Here is a 21,000-nt window from a genome sequence, read left to right as displayed (position 1 = left end):
TCACTTAATGGTGCGAGGAAAACTCCACCCCTTCTTCCCCTTTGCCTGCCCAGGCCTTGCCTGAATCCAGCTGGTGTGGCTCTTCATTGGTGAATGGAACACACAGAAAAGGAGGGGAGTGGCGAAGGTCATGTACAACAGAGGTACTCATTTTTCCAGGGGACACCGCCTCTCCTTCAGGTTCACTTACCACAGGCTCCCACCCCAGCATTAGCTTGGCCTTTTGGATATCCGGCTTTCTTCTCTGTGGGTCATCTTGGGCTTCTGAGAGAAACTGAATTTCACTACCACTACCTGTTTAAAGACCAAAACCAAAACATAACCACAGATATAAAGAGAACAAATCATTGTAATGTGATGTGGGACAATTTAAAAATGAAACAAACAAAACTAAACAAAAGTTCGAATCCTGCCTCAGAGTCGGGGGCCCAGATGATTAGAGGTTTTTTGGGGGGAGGACTGGGTGTCCCTATCACATCCAGGCTGTAAGTGTAGTCAGTAGTGGTTTCTCATGGGCCTCCACATGGGAGCTTTGACTTGCTCTGTTTTCTGACTTGGAACTCTTCACCCCTTCTTAGGTAGCCCACCCTCCTTTCCTGTACCCCCACCACGTTGGTGCAGGACTCGGTAGAGACAACTGAGTAGTTTAGTCTATCTCAGTTTAGAACTCCCACGCACAAGCGATCCAATAGGCCAGCCTCCCAGCAGCAAGTTTTACAGTACCACTATGATCAGCAGAAATATATTTTCTTAAACCAGTTAGCCACATTAGGAAAGGGTCTTTCCCTGCCTCCTCCCAAGGCTTAAGAAAATTAGGGCACCATTTTTACATGACAACAGCCTCCTGGACAGTAACTCTCATTTCTATACGGCTTTAAGATATGTGAGGGCTGCTAGCTGGTGCAGTGGATAAAGCGCCAGAGAGCCGGGCCTGGAGTCAGGAAGACCTGAGTTCCAATCCAGCCTCAGATAGTTACTAGCTATGTGACCTTGGCAAGTCACTTAACCCTATCTGCCTCAGTTTCCTCATCAAATGGGGTCACAAAGAGTCAGACACATCTGAATCGACAGCAACAAACAGCAAGAAAATATACAAAAGCTCTCCCTTTAACCCACAATGCATGAGATGTTTTCCCCATTTTACAGATGAAGCAACTGGGCACCAGGAAGGTTAAGGTAGCACTGTGGATGGACTGCTGGACTTGGAATATGCATAAAGCATTTTGTGGACTTTTAAGCGCCACATACATGCTCGCTATCATCTCATCAACATCGTCATCATTATCATCATTATTGTTTATGAGTAAAAAAGTTTTGGCAGACACATGATTTTACTGGTGTAGGAAAAATCCCTAGGGAGGAATCTCCCTCTATTAATGCTGAATTTTGTGATTTATAGTCTGTGAAAATTACCAAGGGCACAAAGACTAAATGACCAGCCAACATGGGTGAGAGGCAGGGATGGAAGTCTTTTGAGACCAGATGTCTATCCTCTATACTAAGCTATTTCTCTCTACCCACAGCACCCAGAATTCCTACATAATTTCCCATCAATCTAAACTCAAACCTTTTCAGCATCTGTGATGAAAAGCTTTTCCATTTTGGTTGTTGTTGTTCAGTCATATCCGACTCTTTGTGACCCCATTTGGTATCTTCTTGGCAGAGATACTAAAGTGGTTTGCCATTTCCTCTTCCAGCTCATTTTGCAAATGAGGAAACTGAGGCAGACAGGGTTCAGTGACTTGCCCAGGGTCACACAGCTAGTAAATGTCTGAGGCTGGATTGAAATTCAAGTCTTCCTGACTCCAGGCCCAGGCTGCTTGACCTTCCATTTTGATAGGGCCTCATAAATTCTGTTCCACTTGCATACCCTAGGGTCATCACTTTGCTTGGAAGTAATTTAAATAACAACCTCTTATAAGCTAAATGAAGGTTATTATGAATACTGCTATCAGTTAGATAAGTCACTTGGGAGACTAGGGGAGTCACTTGACTTTTTGGCCACTCAGGGAATTCTCTAAGTCTGCAAATTGTAGGGCAAGTACTTATCTTCATGGCTAGAGTGATGTCCTCACCTAGCCCTCCCGATACTGAAACTGAAGTTTTGGCCCTCTTAAAAATATGGAAATAAAACTTATTTCTGTTACACACTACAGTCTAACTCCAATGCCTCCTTGTGGCATGCAGGCAACTCCCAGGGGTCATAGGATCATAGATGTATACCCAGAAGGGACCTTAGAAGACACCAAGTCCGACTTCATATTTTACAGATGAGGAAACTGAGGCGGAGAGGTTAAGTGACTTGCTAGAAGTCAGACATGCATGCATACATACATACATACATACATACACATATACATCTATTCACGTATCGGAGAAGAGATACTTAAAAATGGCCTCTTTCTTACTGATGGTGAAAACCTTTGTTGTTTTATGTAACTCTGATACTGAAAAATTCAAGTAAGGATTCAGGAAGAAGAGCAGTGTGGTCAATAGGATCCAGAATATGGAGTCAAAGGATGTGGGTTCAAATCCCATCTCTGCTATTTACTACCTATGTGACCTTGGACATGTCCCTAGACCTCTCTTCTTTATTTGTAAAATGAAGAGGTCGGATTAGATGCCTCTAAGTTTCCTCCTAGCTCTGAATCTTTGATCCTATGATAATTAAATTAAAAAAAAGACTCCTTGCTGGATGCTGGATGCTGGGGAGAAGAGGGAGGGAATAGTTAACTGAGGGATCAGAGAATACATAGGAATTGAGCGAAGCAGGCGATTTGAGCCACTAAGCTTGGGACCCATTCATCTCCTCAGCTTGGCCAACAGGGAAAACACTAGAGGCATTCCTTAGACTGGAAATCAAAATTCCAAAATGGTTGCATGTTAACATAGGGAGATTTGAAGTTTTCATAGGTCAGATTCAGCACCAAAGCTCTAAAGCCTTGCTGCTGACAAGTACATATAAGACAAGAATTCAGATCAGGTGGGTGGACAACACTGACCTTTGTTTTAAACTTAGACCAGACCTGCACAACTTGGCAGTGGGTAGGGGCCAAAATTAAAATAGCTAAACTTCTTCAGGCTGCAGATGGGTCTTTAGCACTCTCCAAGTAGAGGTATAATTAATGATTAAACTATTATGCAAATAAGCCATATAAAAAAGGGGAAATTTCAATTAATATCAATTAATTACACTTATTACTTAAGATTTTTATCATGAAATCGCTCCTCTCAAGACTAGAGACAGACTGAAGATGGCTGGTTGCCACAGGTCATGTGACAAACAGGAGAGAGTATGCAGTAGCAACCTACTCAAGTTACATGACGGGCACGATAGTGACTAGTGGAAGGGGGGTCACGTGGGGCATGGACAAAGCACTTGTTACATCTTTAGTTTTTATATCCTCTACATTTTTCATGGGCCCCCCAGAAATCCTTTGGCAGGCCGTTATGTTGTGCAGGCCCGTCTTTGGCTATCTCTGGTTCCAAGTCAAATTCATTTGCAGCTAAACTCCAGGACCTCAGGAATATCTAAGAGTGGCTAATAAGAAGTGACTCTAAAATAAAGCTTTGATGTCAGCAAAGCCTAATTACTTCAGCGCCATATTCTGTCCAACATAAATCTTTAGTCTCCCTATACATATGTGTACAGGGCTGGGAAAAAAATTCCAGAGATTCCAGTGATGGGTTCTCAGAGAAGGATTACTCAGGGTTGGGACTAAACTTATGTTTACAGGAGAGAGATTGCTTGGGCCCAAACTAAGTCTGGAATCAGACAAAGCTCTGGGTCACCATGTGGTGCAATTGGCTGGCTTATTATCTCCTGCCCTGATTTCTATGTTGACTCTTACAGTTTCACAGTAAAGCTGGTCAGAATTGTAAATAGTACTTAGAATTGGGTGATATGTTCTACACCAAACAATACACAATTTATGCGACTCTCCTTCACCCTCTGAAATTCCATTCTCACCCAGCAAAGGCTCCTGGAACAAATCATTTTCACCTACACAGAATGACCTACCTTTGGGGAACAAAAAAGATCTATCACAGGAACAAGCCTACAATTACAATCCCAAACAAAACCAAAGACACCCTCTCTCCTGCTGTTATTTAATTAGAGCATCAGAAGACAAACGTCTCTGATAAAAGCGCTGCTTTTATCCAATTCAATTAGCTTATATTAATTACACATTTACTAATCAAGGAATTAACCACTGATAGGAAACATTCATGCTGAAGTTCACCCGTGAAATGACTTATCCTACTTACCAACAAGGTTTTTAATTAACTGAGCAAATTCTAGAATTGTGTGTTCTTCTGGGTTCCCCTAAGGAAGAAATGGTTACTGGTTATGAGAGTAATTAAGCAATCACATTAATCTTCTGTAAGATGTTTATAGGCTCACTGACAGAAGAAGGCAACAGGCTTTCTAGGATATACATATGTTAATTTCACCACCATTGCAATTTTCATTCAGGGATGTTAACACATCAAAATCATGTTTACTGAATCTGGCAAGATGATACATTGTATCTATTTACCACACCTTCCAAGTATGATAGTAGCAGCTACCACTGTATATAGATGGCTTATAGAGACAGTGCTGAGCCTGAAGTCGGAAAGTCCTGAGTTCAAGTGCAGTCTCAGACGCTTACTGGTCACTTACTGGGACTGCAAACAAGTCATTTAACCTGTCTGCCTCAGTTTCCACAACCGTATGATAAAGGTAACAATAGCACCTAACTCCCAGATTTGTTGTGAGGGTCAAATTGTTTGGTATGCTGTAGGCACTAATAAATGCTTATTCCTTTCCTTTCTCCTTTGCTATAAAAAGTAATTCTGATGGGCTAATAGCCCCTAAATGAGGGCAGGGACATAAATACTAGAGACAAGCAAAACCTACTGCTTAAATCAGATAATATCTAATGTCAAACACACTGGATATAGAAGTCCACATAAAAGAGAATCAGAAATCTACGCTGATACAAGATGTGGAGATTTATTTGATAACTAGAATCCTTCCAAAAAAAAAATAAACCAAACCCAAACAGACTTTGTATCTAATAATGAAAAGATAAGAAAAATCATGTCCACTTTCATTAACTGCTTTAAAATGGAATCTCTAAATATAAGGTGGCAAGCTGAATTTTTTGATTTTTTTTTAAATCTGAGAAAATAAACTTTTAAGTTCCATATATCTCTAGTAATTTCTGATATTTCTGAAGGGTATTTTGATGAATTTTAACTGCATCTTATGGCCTTACTTTGATAATAATTAAAAATGCCCAAGGATCATAGAGAAAACAGGCTTTCATAGGATCATAGATGTTCACTTGGAAAGGATCTCAACAGAGCAGCTAGTCCAACCCTTTTACTTTGCATAGGAGGAAGCTGTTGTTATTGTCCAGTAGTTTCTGACTCTTTGTGACCCCATTTGCGATTTTCTTGGCAAAGATGCTGGAGTGGTTTGCCATTTCCTTCTCCAGCTCATTTTACAGATGAGGAAAATGAGGCAAACGGAGTTAAGTGACTTGCCCAGGGTCACACAGCTAATAAGTATCTGAGGACAGATTTGAACCCAGGAAGATGAGTCTTCCTGACTCCAGGCATAATATTCTATCTACTGCACCACCTAACTGCCCTAAGGAAACTGAAGTCCCAGCAAACTAAATGACTTGCCCAAAATCACACAGGTAGCAAGTATCAGAGTTGGCATCTGAACCCATGTCTTCTGATTCCTCAGCCAATGTTTTTTTTTACTGAACACAGAAGCTTTACAGGTGGCAAGAAGGCTGTTTTCACAATTATATTATAACCACTCTCACCAGTGAGATATTCTCTTTGCAAAAGCTCCCTCTTCCATGTTACCACTCAGGGATATTTACACAAGGGACATTCATGCACTAAACCAGGGACACACAAATTTATCCATGTAATTTCCATAAATTACAAGTATTATCAAAAAGCTTTTATTAATAGTGACTGATTATGCATGTTGCTGCACAAATTGAATAGGTCTAGGTTATCTCACTTAGGAGTTCTAGGTTTCTTCATTCTGGTTTTTTGTAAAACATCTTTGCAGAAATTCTTTGCTTGTAAAACTTTCTTACTCAATGCATCTTCACCAACCAAAAACCATTTAGGTCCCAACAGATTTTTTGATAGAAAAGGTCGACACTACAACTCAAGAGCTTAAAGGACCTCTGCCAGAAATTCATACTTCTGTTAACTAATGGGAAGAAGGACTTACCAAGTTGACAGGACTACTAACATTGCTATTCATTAAGGCCACAAGTCCATTTACTAGATCACTGCAAAAGAAGGAAAGGCCACATTGTCTTTTTCCTCAAAATAAATGATGGTTGAATACACTTTACAAGTTTAAAAACAATTCCTCAATCCCTCCCTTCCATAAAAGAAAATAAATTGGAAAATGAAGAATGTAAAAAAAACAAAAAAACCAAACCAAATCTTGCAATTAAGATGGATGTTCACACGAACAAGTCCCTATAGTCCATGTCTGATGTGTCCCCAGCCATCTGGCTCCCATGGACACTGATGATCATTTTTTTTACCCAGATGAATGTTATTAATAAATAAAAGCCTGCTGAGATGAAAAAATTGTGCAAAGCATGGAGGTCCCCACACTGGCATGTTACAAAGACAAATCAAATAATCCTGGTCATTGAAATATGATTATGTCTTGTTCTCCAACACTCCAGCCTCCTCCCTCTCCCCAACCAACAATCTCAGACATCCACACAAAAAGGTCAGAAAACTGCAAATGTTTCAGATGGATTGTGATTGACTGGTCCATGAAAAGTGAAGAGAAGTAAGCAAATTTCCGCTTACCAAGATTTGGTTCTTATTTTCAGAAGCTTTAAAGTGTGGCTCTGTTAAAAAAAAGTTACTCTGTAAAAATGACACCTCAGTGCTACACAAAGACATGTCCCCTATTCCTATTTGAGAGACAGCATATCCCTAGAGAAAGCTCTCAGTTCTGCATGGGAGGTTTGACTGACGCAAATTTTAAAATATTTCAATCCTCCTCTGTGCATTGTTACCACTGAAGAGCAGGGCATTATGGGACATGTTACAGGTTTTTTTTTCTTTAAATAAAGTAATTGTATAAAGCAAAAGACAATTATCGACAGTCTTGCTTTTTTTCTCTTAAACAAAGGAACCTCTTTTGGGGCTATTTTGGCAAGCTTTTCAATTTTCCATTTACAACCAATGGGCATATTTACATTAACATAATCAAATCATTCTTTTCTCACAAATCAAGCACTCATGCCAATAATTGCCAGCCATTTGATTATTTCTCTATTGTAGAGAAACTGACCAAAAAAAGTCACTTCATCACTATGGCAGTGAATCATTTGCATCATGGTACCATCATAACATTCTTTGTAATGGATGTGTTTTCTTATGGCAAAGTGGCCTGAAAAGATTCACAGTTTCAGACATTAAAAGCTGCCATTCAATACTATCTATTGTAATCAGCCTGAAACTGGAGGGGGAGTGGGGGAGAGACGGAAAGCTATTCAAGTTATTATCAAATAATAAAGCTAACAGGATTCTGGTCACCATGCTTTGAATGACAGATCATTTAGAACATAAACTGGCAACTTTTAAGGTCAACCCTGCACAGATCGCCCTTATATTTAACCTAAAGTTCTATATCAAGTGTCATTTTGACAAAGTGACTTTTTTTTAAAAATAACATGGCTTTAATGTATATGAGGACATAACCCGATCATGACAATATCATCCACAGCAATGGTAAAATGTCAATGGTAATGATCATTTGGATTATTAGATATCCCTTACTTAGATGACACATCTTTGGAAAACAAGTTAATTTTGCATTATAATGACTAGGTAACATCATTCCCAAAAGTCAGAAACAGCAAACTGTGAGAACGACAGACTGTTGGTTAGAGGTTTTCTCAGTTTCTATATAGTTTCTTCTCTTGTAATAAACATAGCCAGTCCTAATTGTAATATAAAATGTGAGATGGATGGATGGTATGGTTGATAGAGGGTAGGCCTAAATGCATAAAGACTTAGATTTAAGTCATTTCTCTGACATTTGCTAGCTAGGTAGCCCCAGGAAAGTCACTTAACCTTCTCAAGTCTCTATAGCTGTAAGTTAAAGAAAACTCTCTATACCTCTAAGTTAAAAGAAATTTTCTGATCTTCATTGGAAGGAGTTTCCTTCCCGGAAGTGCCCTATACTGATAAAATTATGAAGCTAGATCCCTCCAAAGAAGAGAATGCCCTGAAATATAAAGACTTCTAAAAGATGAGGCTTGGCAAAATACAAAGCAAAATGGACTTGGAATGAGGACGAGACAAAGGTTAAGAGAGGTTCAAATACCATTTCTGATCTGTTGTGACCCTGAGCAAGGGTCTCACATAGGTTTCATGTGTAAAATGGGTATCCACAGTACCTACTGAAAAAAGTTATTGTGAAGACCCAAAGGGATGATATAGGTAGGGCACTGTGCAAATGTTAAAGTGCTATATAAAAATATTAGTTATTATCATTTTAAGAGGCAAGTTGGCCTAGGAGAGAGAAAGCAATGGATTTGAAGCCACAAAGGCTTAGGTTGGAATCTCATCTCTGACACTTATTACCTGTGTGATGGTGACAGACTATGTGGAAGCTACTTAATGTCTCTAAGCCTCAGTTTACTTAGCTACCAAATGGGATAATAATACCTGTAAGTATTTATTTTAGAGGCTTGGTGTGAGACTTAAAGGAGAACATATGTAAAGGGCTTTATAAGTTTTAAAACGCTATATAAATTTCATCTGTTATTATTACACTGGATGAGCCCTATCCTGGGGGGGGTGACATTTAAAACTCTTACTTATTTGCTTACTTGAGTTATTCATTTATTTATTTATTGTAAGTATAATCCCCTAAAACTAAATATTTATATCTATAATATACTGTAAAACTATATTGAACTATACTAAAACTATAAATATATATAACTATGTATGTATGTATGTGTGTATATATGTATAAAAACTATATTAAAACAGAAAGGCAAACTCAAGATAGAGTAACCTGAAAAGGAGTGGCATACTTTACTATTTTGGCTAGAGGCAGTATGTTATAGTGGAAAGAACACTGGACCATGAATTTTGAATCCTGCTCCTTTAACCTCAGTTCCTATAAGATGATGTCCAAGTCCACCTTTCTGAGCTTTAGTTTATTTATGTGTAAAATATGGATAACATATCTGCAATTCCACCTTAACAAGCTTGTAGTTAGGAGTCAATGATAAAGGATGTAAATGTCAGTTATATAAATGTCAGTTGTTATCTTTATAAAAATAAAATTTTTTCCATAAATGTCAGTTATCACTATCATCATCTTTTGGATTTGATCTATGATTTCACAATATAGCTAATTCCTGATGAGGAAACTCCCTTCACCAATGCAGATCCACCACTGCCCTGCAAATCATCAACTTAGAGATTAAGTGACTTTCCCAGGGTCACACAGCCAATCTGTGCTAGAGATAGGACCTAAACCCAGCTCACCCTGCCCCAAGGCTAGCTCTCTATCAGCTATGGTTCACACTGTCCTTCTCCATAGTCGTTATTATCATGATCACCACCATTCTCCTTATCTTATATTCAACTGAGTTCCAATAGCAATAGTCCTAGGAAAGTTAACTACCATATGACTGTCCTTCAATTTCAGTGGGCAGGTAGGTAGTATGATTCCTTTTTGTAATTGAATAAATGTAAGTATTCAATCAGCACTTGACCATATGTCAGTCACTGTGCTAAACACTAGAGATCAGGAAAAAAAAGGTAACAAATAAAACAAAACATGGTCTTTTCAAGAAGCTCACATTCTAATAAGGGGGAGACAACATGCAAAAATACTATGTATATATACAAGACAGGTCTAGAATAAATGCGAGTTGATCTAGCAGTGGTGGGGATGGGGAAGGGCTTCTTTCAATAGGTGGGATTTAAGCAGAGTCTTGAATGAGGCCAGAAAAGCAAGAATGTGGAGGTGAGGACTAAGAGCATTTCAAGCCTGGGGGATAGGGTCCTGTATGAAGAACAGCAATTACAGGAGGTAGAGAGGTGTAGGAATTGACATCATCAGATGGGTGCTTTACGAAAATTACTTTGGCAGTTGACTAGAGAGTGAATTGGAGTGGTGAAAGACTTGAGGCACAGAGATCAACTAGCAGGCTACTGCAACAGGATGGGTCATGAGGGTGCAGCAGGGTGACCACTATGTGAGGAGGGGAAGGAGTCAAGAGATTCTGGGAAAGTAGAAATAGCAAAACTTAACACACTGAATATGTAAAGCTCATCTTCTATACGCTCATGAATATTATCACCGTCACTGTCATGTGAACATGGGCAAAACTCAATCTTGAGCCTAGGTTTTTAAAACTCTTTTGTAAAATGGGTATTATACAGAACGGGTTTTTGTGACAAAAGCATTTGTAAATTGTAAAATGAGGCAACACCAGAATTTCTTCATTCACTCAGGAGTCATACTTTTACATTGGCAGTTAGATGAAATCAAAGAAAGAAAACTATTTCTTTAAAAATAAAAAAGACTCTCTTCTTCTACCAATTGATTCAATGTTGTGAAGACTTAAAATGTCAAACATACCAGGTGAAAAATGTAAATAGAATGCCACTGAATATAAAGAGGGTAAACTAAGAAGATCTTGGTTTGTTGGCATGGTTTTAAGAGATGACGGCATCAAAATGATTTAAGAGCTGTTCTACTGAAAAGAAAAATGGCACTGGAATCAGAAGATTTGGGGTATTGTTCTGGAGCTGCCACCAAGTAGCTCCATGACCTTTGTTGTTACTGTTCACTCATTTCGGTCATTTCCAACTTTTTGTGATCCCATTTGGGCTTTTCTTGGCAAGGACACTAGAGCAGTTTACTATTTCCTTCTCCAACTCACTCTACAGATGAGGAACTGAAGCAGTGTTAAGTGACTTGCGCAAGGTCACAGAGCTGTTAAGTATCTGAGGCCAGATTTGAATTCAGGAAGATGAGTCTCCCTGACTCCAGGCCAGGCACTCTATCCACTGTACCACTTAGCTATCCATGGCCAGGATTAGTTCAACTCTTTGGTATTCAATTTTCTTAATATGTGAAATGGAAGTAATACTTGTACCACCTATCTGAAGCACCTTTATCATAACGCATTACATAAATGTTAGTTAGTATCATTAGACTTTGATTTGATGAGGATGTCTGAAAAAGGTGGGATGAGGGGAAATAAAATGGGTGAAAGTGATGAATTTCCTACTTCAATATTTATCTCCAAACCTATGAAGTACTAAACAGTATTTCATAATACTTCAACAGTACTAAACAGTAGTATTACTACTACCAGAGTCCTTTTACCACTCACTCTACTTTATATGTGTCTTGGGCTGTTCCAATTATATTATTAAAACAAATTTTTAAAAACAGTCTCTTAAAAAAAGAAGTAGAAAAAGGGGCAGCCAGGTGGTGCACTGAATAGCACACCAACCCTGCAGTCAGGAGGACCTGAGTTCAAATCCGGCCTCAGACACTTGACACTTACTAGCTGTATGACCTTGGGCAAGTCACTTAACCCCGAATGCCTTTCCTCCCTCCTCCAAAAAACAAAAACAAAAACAAAAAAACAAACCCAAAAAACAATCTCTTAGCTGAGGCTCATGTATTGGCAATCAAAATGGGCTCTTAGCACTTAATTCAACCAAGTGCCCTTGAAGAGTTTGGCCTTTATTTCCTTGATTAGATTAGGAGTCCTTGACAACCTCTTTGCCTCAAGGGAAAGCCTAGTTTACATGGGTTTGAGCGATATGTTTGTGACGTCAGAGGCTTTTAGATCATGTGGGTTTAAATCTCATTTTTGTGATGATTTTAGCTCACATGGGTGAGTTGAATGTGTGACTCATCCTTGACCCTGAAAAAGATATAAAACCAGAGGTTGGCTTTCTCTTTTTCCAGAGCTCTGACCCACAGCAGTAGTGGTGTGCATGACTCTGGGGCAGCCCTTGTAATGAGCTCCCTGGCTGAATTCAGATGTTGGTAACTGAATTGTATTTGGTCTGTCTGTTGATGTTTGTAATTTGTTGGTATTTGCTCTGAAGTTCAGGGTGCTGGCTTTTTCCCCTGAACTAAGTGAATGATATTTGTACGCTAAATTAAAGTAAGCTTGTTAACCCCTTAACGTTGCTTTCCTTAGTAAAGCAGATCAAAAGAACCTGGACTTGCAGCCTTCTGTGAGCTGGTTGTTGTTGGTTTTACATCCCCCACAGCAGCTGCTAGCCAGATTGTTGAAACAGCTCAAGAATAAGGAATGACTTCCAGAATTTCCCAAATTGGAAAGGCCTGGTAGACAGGTCTTTTCCCTTCCTAGAATGCTGAGGTCATTCTTTTGTACTTAGGAATCCAGAAGACCTGAGTTTGAATCTTCCCCAGATACTTATGCTAGCTGTACGACCTTACATAAGTCACTTTCACTCCGCTAGTCCTCAGTTTCCTCATCTGCAAAATGGAAAGGGATAGACCCAATGGCCTCTAAGGTCTCTTAGAATTCTCTATCTGCAAGCCTATTAGCCTAAGAGAAAGTAGTGTAGGAATGGCACTAAGTTATACTTGTAACCAACTTTTCCTTGTCACTATGATGGCCTCGACATTACGTAAACCTGCTTTCCTCAAGTCCCAGCCAAGGAGGGGAACATCTTGAGCACCTTGTAAAGTGGGGTGGGATGGGAGAGGACTTCCAGTAACCTGGAGCTCTTATCCCTTTGCCACGTGAACTCCAAGAGTGTAGGTCACAGATCATTTATGTATGTGGGTGAGGGGGTGGTTCCCCAGTCTCAGAATTCTCCCTGAACTTTCAGCCAGGACCTGATTCTGAGTACTCCGGATACTCGTTGAGAATATAAAGTACAAATTCACTTCTGGGGAAAAGGGACCACTGGAGAGAGTAAAGGTTAAGTCTATCCAATTAACAGTTTTGCCTTGAGGAGGTGGGGAGAAGGGAACCTAGGTTCAAATTCTGCTTCTGACTACCTTTGCCAAGACAATTAACTTCCCTGGGCCTTAGTTTCTTCATTGGTCAAATTCGGAAGATGATCCTATGATAGTCATGGCTATAAAATTACTGGAAAATCTTTTAAGAGGGCATAGCCTATTGACTAGAGAAATTTTCATACATAGGGGAGAGTGTAACTTGTGAAAATATATTTTATATGAAGGTATATAACATAAAATAGTTAGTTTGGAGGAATGGTCTTGCCCATTATGCATATAGCCAACCAAAAACTGAACGGACTAATTTCTTCAAGTATATGACTACTTTTACAGGGCTATTATGGAAGGGATCCTTAAATCACTATCATGATGATGGAAATTTATATAAAGCTATAAAGTTGGAAAGCCACATTTGAGCCACAAGAAAACCTTTAAGTATGTGCTACAGGTAATTTCCCCCCCCCATTTTATAGATGAGGAAACCAAGGTTTATAGAGATTAAGTGACTTAAAGCTAGTTAAATGTCAGCAGTAGGATTTGAACCCGGGTCATCCTGACTCTAAATAAATGACATCCCAAGTCCATTCCAACTCTGAGATTGTGGGATTCAAGATGATCTCTAAGATTTAAAATCCTATGATTTTATTAAACTATTAGAAAAGGGTTGAGCAGCTAGGTGGCGCAGTGAGTAGAGCACTGGCCCTGGAGTCAGGAGGTACTGAGTTCAAATCAGGCCTCAGATACTTGACAAATGTACTAGCTGTGTGACCTTGGGCAAGTCACTTAAGCCCAATTGCTCTGCCCCCCAAAAACAAAGAAAAGGGTTAAAAGACTTGCTCATGGTCATATGGCTAACAATTAGAGCTTGTTCCAGTATTCTCTCCATTATGCTACTGATTGTCATTGCTGGGCTGCCTGTATTCTTACAGAGCTTGTAGAGGGAAGAGGGTGCTGGGACCAAAAGAGAGAGGAAGTCTGGAAGTATTGTGTCAGTGGCCTAAAAGGTCATTTCTGCACCATGACTGACACTGTGTCTTGTCATGCAGTGAATTACCAAATACCATCAGCAAACTGCAGCATCACAGAATCCACAGGATTTTGTAGAAACAAAATTTAAAAATTAATGGAATTTGTTAGATTTTCTTTGAGCTCAATATAATTTAAAAATTATTATGAGCTAAGACAGAAAATAATTATATATGAAGGAGTGTGTATATATGTATGTGTCTATCTATCTAATCATCTACTAAGATATGAATTGCTAGAAATCTAGCCATAGGGTTAGGGATACCTGGATTCAGTACATACTAAGTAGGTTACCCTGGACGAGACACTTAATTTCTCAGTGCCCCAGAAAACTCTAAAACTATATAAGTTATAGATTGAGTTGCTGTTGTACTGATGCAGTTCCTTACTTTGATGAAAACACAGGTCTGGGTCTCTATATTTTTTGTGATGAAGATTTTTACCCACTTTAATTTTTTTTGTTTAAAATCTCCAAAATAAATATATAGAAACCTATTTTCTTTTGAAAGGCATTCTCCTTAGGCCTTTGGGTTACAAAGCTCCATTGGTATCCAACATAAGATCAAAGTGAGGGAAGATTGAGAGACATTCATTTAGATGTTTCATAAAAGTTTGGTGTGCCCAAATTCTGTAAGGTTTCCTAGGAAAATGTAAGAGTTGATTGGAAGGAAGAGAAAAGGAAAAATGGAAGACTAAAAACATGGAAGTGATGAAAAGCTAATCTTTGATGGAACTTCTACAATACACCAAGGATTCATAAGTTTAAGAGCAACTCTGGGGAGACATGCTAAGAGGGTCATTTAACATAAACAATGTTATGATCTATGAAACTCCTAAGTTATTTTTCTGACAAGGTGGAAAATCTGTGTATGCTTGTTAGGAATAATGGCAAAAGACTTCCCAGAAGCAAAGAAGAAACAAGTACACTAAATTGTTTATTTAAATAATTCCTAAGAATTCTGTTCACCTTATATTCTTTGGTAATAGGGCAACGAAAATCAGAACCCTTTGGCTATATCTACTTTCTGATTTTTCTCTGCATAGGAAAGGGCAAAGAGACAATTATTTATATGAACAGCAAAACACTTTGATTTATTTTAGATTAAAAATGATAATAAAGTTTATTTTTATTAGTAATCTTGGGTTACATGGGACTTACAAGATCCTGTTGTACACTCAAAGGGGGAAAATGTAATATCTAAAGTTATAAGTGGGTTTTTTTTTAATCAATCTAGGATCTTAAAAACTTTAATAGTGGCTATTTGCTATAAGTAATAAACGATACTCAGTGACCATTTTCACACGCTATTTTGTTGGTATCTTTTTATCAGAGACACAAAAACCATTGAAAAATGCAGCTTTTTGAAGACAGAAGTAGGTATGTAACTATTTTTCAATCCAAACAATAAGGTCTTCAGAGGTTAAAAACATTTGCCCAAGTTCTGCAAATATAACGAATTTAACGTCAAATTTACAGAGTTTTTGTGGCTACCTCATCCAAACCAAGGAAGTCTTGTCCAAAGGATGACATAATACGCACAGCATTTGTTGATATGCTGCATTCAACAAGGTTGTTGTTGTTGACATTCAACAAACCTTTATCATTAAAGCCAAGGCCAGAAGTTACACTGATTAAAAGTCATACCTAGTACTTGACAAATGCAACTAAGGAACACTAGATGGCAGCATGGATTAGGAGAAAAACCTAGGGAAAGTGGGTTAATTACTAACAGAGAAACACAAAACTTGGATTTAGTGTGATTTAATTTGAAAGACAAGATCTATAGAGGTTTTCAATTTTAAAAAAAATCTTAAAAATCTGAATTTATTTTAAAATGGGAAATGGATCTTTTAAACTGCCTCTTTTCCTAGTGTATCTTAGAACTTTACAAAGTGAAGATGCAGATTCCTCAGGACCCCATCTTATCTGTCTCCAAACACCAGTACTGGATAACAGACCCTTCAAATTAATTACATGTAACAAAAAACAAATATGCTCTTACCTGACATACTGGAATGCTCGAGTCTGAGACCCAGAACCGTATACCTGGGAAAAGAAATAGAAAGCTTGTTTGGAACATAATGGTGCACAGGGGTGGGCTGGTAAATGTTTAACAACCAGCTCTACCAAAACAAAACAAAAAAGTATGCAATCTTAGGCTTTGAGTTCAATGTTCATTAACATTTTCTTACCTCCTTAAGTCTAGGTAATCCACAAAACAGTAAGTCAAGCCTTGTTTTATAGCTTTTATCTATTTTAGAGGTACAAATGCTTGCCCTGAAAATTTAACAATTGCCTTGGCTCCAATACACCCCTAAATCACTCCAGAAGGAACAGAGAGGATCAAATTCTAAAGAACACAAGTTAAACTTGAAATGAATACACCTAAGTGTTGGTGATGTGATTTCTTTACTCTCAACCAAAGTTTTTCTCTATTATTTTCTCCCATGACAAAAGGACTGCAGCTAATATTAATTCACATTTACCTAATGCTTTACAAAGTGAAATTTGAACCAAGGTCTTCCTAATTCCAAGTCCAGTACCCAAATCGACTATGCCATGCTTTCTCTCCTGTTGACTGGTAATTAGCAAAGGCAGCCCAAAAAACAGCCCTAAGAACTGTCCTCAGGGTGGTACTCTTTTTGATGGCCCACACAGAATGTTTTGTACCTGAGAATATTATTATATACTGCTGAGAAACTGGGTCATTACATTCTTGGCTCCCCGATGAAATGGTGTGAACTTTCCAGTCCTCTTATTTTAATTACCTTTTCTAGCACTGACATTTAGCACTCTATTTTTAAGCGGTTAGGGCATAACTAGCCAAGACTATAGAGACCAGACAGCCAACACTTGCCATTTCTGGATTGGGTTATGATTGCTTCCTTATACTTCAGTCTTGAGTGAGAAGGATATTGGGGATCAGAAAATTCTTACTGCAAATGCCCATAAATTCTTTAAAATATTTTTTTTTAAGTAAAACTGTAGAAGGGGAATGTGTTAGCATAGGTGGTTTGCATATAGTAGGTAAGCCCTCAAACACTCATTTTATGAAATTTTGGGAATATAGAGCAGGAAGAAAAGCTAAATGAAATGGTTCATTTAACCTCAAGGGGGAAAAAATCGGGGCAAGAGATGATGTAGCAGCTTAATTTTTTTTTTTGGTTCAGATTTGTGATTTCATTGGTAAAGGGAAACCCTCAGATCAGCAACTATTCTCTAATTTACTATCTTAGAAAACTGCTTGTAGCAAGGGAGGATGAAATGAAGAAACATCTGTAAAAGCACTTAGCCCAGGACCTCGCACATAGTAGGTACTTAATAAATGCCAGGGGTCATATAATCAGTATTCATTGGAGATATGAACCCAGCTTTTCTAGACTTGAGATTAGCTCTCTTTCCGTTGTACCACATGGCCTTCTTTATGGTAAATAAATAAATGTCTTCAAATGGAAGGGACAGGTATCATCTTGGTAGAGTAGTATTATGATGATAAATCACTTTCTCTGCCAAATATCTGCATTTTATTTGTTAGAAAGATTTCTTTTTTCATGAGGGTTAGAGTGGAAGGGAGGGAGAGAAAGTACATGTTTGCTAATAGAAAATAAATGTTTTAAATACATGTATGCTATATTCCTGAAATACACATTTTTTTTTAAAAGCAAGATCAATGTTAAGGTTTCTTGCAACTGTTTTCCATCTTTGGCTGTGGCCAATAGACTCTTAGGTACACCATAAGGGCTAAAAGGAAACTCAAGAAGGTATTACCAACTGTTTTTCAAAAGTGAAATTCCCAAGAATATATTAAATATTCTTTAAATGTGGGATGTGTGATATTGTGAAGAGAACACTGGACTGGACAGAAGGATCTAAAGGATTCTTAGAGGGAAGCATATTTCAGGCCAACTTTGAAAAGGTTTTGCTTTCTGTTTTTTGGTGGGGAGTAGAAGGCTATTAATAAAGATTGTCTGTGGGACCAGCTCCTCTCTCAACCACAGCAGCAATATTGTCAGACGCACAGTAGTAGGGCCTCCTAGTAGTACCACGACCACAAGGTATAGCCTCCCTTGTTCCCCAGTCATTAGCTCTGAAGGGATAGCCAGCTGCCACAGGTACACTCACTCTACCACCCAAATTTCTAGGGAGCTCAAGGCTAGCTGGTGGGGCTGAGTGGTTTAGAATAAGCTGCATGCTGGATCAAAAAATGTGAGGGTTGGAAGGAGTAGGAGAAATGATCTAATGTAGGGATTCCTAATCTGGGTCCATCAACTTGTTTTTATAACTACATTTCAATATAATCAATTTCCTTTATAATCTTAAGAATTTTATTTTATGCATTTAAAAACATAGGCTTCAGATGGCCAAAGGGATCTACGATATAAAGACAGGTAAAGAACTGTTCCAACCCAACGTTCTCCTTCTTCAGCCAAGGAACAAAGTGAATTAATTTCCTAAGATCACACAGAAAGTGAGCAGCAGAGAGCCTTGATTCCAACCCAGGCTTCTTTAGCTCTCAGTCCAGTGTTCCCTCCATAATATCATGCATCCCAACATTTAAAAAATATTTTATATATTCTTGGGAGTTTCACTTTGGAAAACAGTTGGTAATACCTATTTGAGTTTCCTTTTGGCCCTTGTGGTCTACCTAAGAGCCCATAGGAGGCAGCTAAGTGGCTCAGTGAAGACGGTGCTGGGCCTGGAGTCAGGAAGACTTGAGTTCAAATCTGGCTTCAGACACTTGCTAGCTGTATGACCCTGGGCAAATTATTTAACCTCTGTTTGCCTTAATCCATTGGAGAAGAAAATGGCAAACCACTCTGTTATCTTTGTTAAGAAAACCCCATAGACAGTATAGTCCACAGGGTCATGAAGAGTTGGGACACAACTGAACACTCAAAAATCTACACCCTACAGAACAGGATGGGACAAGTAAGGACTTGGAGCTGGAAAACTAGTGCTGAATACCAGCTCTGACAATACTTGTGTGACTCTGGGCAAGTTACTAACTCCCTCAGCCCTAATTCCATAATCTATAAAATGAGGATGGCAAATGAGGATCAGTGCTTAGACGACTGATGCTACAATGTCATTGTGAGATCCAAAGGAAGTAGCACAGATGCATAAATACAAGCTCGAAGAGTTACTAATAACAGTTTTGTTGTTGCTGAGTCTTTTTCAGTGGTGTCCGACTCTTCATGACCCCATTTGGGGAGTTCTTTTTTTTGGGGGGGGAGGTCAGGGCAATTGGGGTTAAGCAACTTGCCCAAGGTCACACAGCTAGTATACGTGTCAAGTGTCTGAGGCCGGATGTGAACTCGGGTCCTCTTGACTCCAGGACTGGTGCTCTACTCACTGCGCCACCTAGCTGCCCCACATTTGATGATTTCTTGGCAAAGATACTGATTTGTCATTTCCTTATCCAGCTCACTTTACAGATAAGGAAACCGAGGCAAATGGGATTACGTGACTTGCCCAGGGTCTAAGCATCTGAGGCTGGATTTCAATTCACAAGAAGTCTTCCAGACTCCAGGCCTGGTGCCCTATCTACTGTGCTACCTAGTTGCCCTATAGCAACAGTAGCAAATCTGTTTAAAAAAAAAAGCCATGTAACTCAAATGTAGATTTAATAATAAGTAATACATTTAAGTTAGCCAGCCAATTAGGAATAATAACAATGAGTTAGCTTTTATAAAGTGCTTTAAGGCTTACATAATGTTTTATAAATATCATCACATTTATCCTCACAACACCCCTGGGAGGTAGGTGCTATTATTATCCCCATTCTACAGAAGAGGAAACTGAGGAAGAAAGCGGTTAAGTGTCTCACTCAAGGTTACACTGCTAGTGTCAGGGGGCTGCATCTGGACTCAGGTCTTCAAGTCCATCCACTATTCCACCTAGCTGTCCATACATGCACATAGATAGCCGGTATCGCTAGCACATTTTAATGCTTTCTATGATATATTCTGTGTTCTATCTGGAAGCTTTACTACTACAAGAAGTATACCAGCTGCCCCATCCAGGGACACTCATTTGCATAACATTGGCCTCAGAGGACTAGAAAGTTGCACAATTAGTGTTCAATTATGGTAGACTCTCTGTCATCCTGACAAGTGTAATCCCACAGCAAAACGTCTATTTTTTTTTTACTTGAAATCCTCAACTGTTGCTTTTCTCTATTGTAAGAATTGAGACGTAAAATCCCTAACTTACTCTTCTCTTGTTTTTCAGAAGGGGCAGTAGACAAGTCCTGCCGGACTCAAGCTTTGTGAAATAGGCAGCCAGAAGACAGTGTTAACTTCCTGGAGGTTTCTTCTCTTTCAAAGGCACTTAAGGCTTAAGTCAAAGTGCCCTGGAGTCTATGAAGTTCATTATGAACACCAATCCCCATGACTGGACTCTCAGAGTCCTCCTTCTTACACCCCCCCTTCCAGTTCTCACTCAGGAATCTGAACTAGCCTTAGATATCCTAGGGTCTCTGCAGCTATAGGCCTAGTTTAAGACAGGCCTAATGAGTGAAGGCTGTCTCCATAAAGTCAGACGTGGGAAATGGGGAATGGTCCTCCCTGACTCTGAGCGATTCCATGACCTTCCCTAGGTTCTTCCCCGATTCAGGGGAGAAGGGTAAGAGGGTCTGCTAATCCTAATTAAATCCGTGACAATGTCCCTCAAATCATTCCAGATGTCACAACTTGCTGTGTGTGTGTGTGTGTGTGTGTGTGTGTGTGTGTTGAGTTTTGATGGCTCAGTGAGTATAAATAGCAACTGCCTCTGTTGAGGGCAGAAACTTGGGAGGGTCTTCCTCTCCCAGACTGATTCTTTCGTGAAGGCAAACTAGGCCATCTTTTGCCTCAATTCTCACCTAGCCTTTAATTTTTGAATGGGCTTTGCTTCAGACAACCTAAGACCTGGGAAAAACCTCTGCTTAAAAAGG

At 39.0% G+C, this 21,000-nt stretch overlaps 1 protein-coding gene across 2 annotated transcripts in view; it reads right to left on the bottom strand.

Annotated features, from left to right (window-relative positions):
• The window catches only part of UXS1 (UDP-glucuronate decarboxylase 1), a 146,768-nt gene that overhangs the window by 3,617 nt on the left and 122,151 nt on the right, over positions 1 to 21,000 (bottom strand). For both annotated transcript variants that reach the window (XM_036757720.1, XM_036757721.1), the window contains exons 11-14: positions 16,069 to 16,112; positions 6,251 to 6,311; positions 4,270 to 4,327; positions 191 to 294 (exon numbers count right to left, since the gene is read on the bottom strand). In XM_036757720.1, coding sequence (XP_036613615.1) covers positions 191 to 294; positions 4,270 to 4,327; positions 6,251 to 6,311; positions 16,069 to 16,112 — 267 coding nt within the window. The remainder of the gene's footprint in view (positions 1 to 190; positions 295 to 4,269; positions 4,328 to 6,250; positions 6,312 to 16,068; positions 16,113 to 21,000) is intronic.

Source organism: Trichosurus vulpecula, chromosome 4, assembly GCF_011100635.1.
Source record: "Trichosurus vulpecula isolate mTriVul1 chromosome 4, mTriVul1.pri, whole genome shotgun sequence".
In the NCBI taxonomy this organism is placed as follows: domain Eukaryota; kingdom Metazoa; phylum Chordata; class Mammalia; order Diprotodontia; family Phalangeridae; genus Trichosurus; species Trichosurus vulpecula.
Note: the sequence above shows the minus strand (reverse complement) of the source record. Positions and strands in the feature narration are given on the sequence as shown.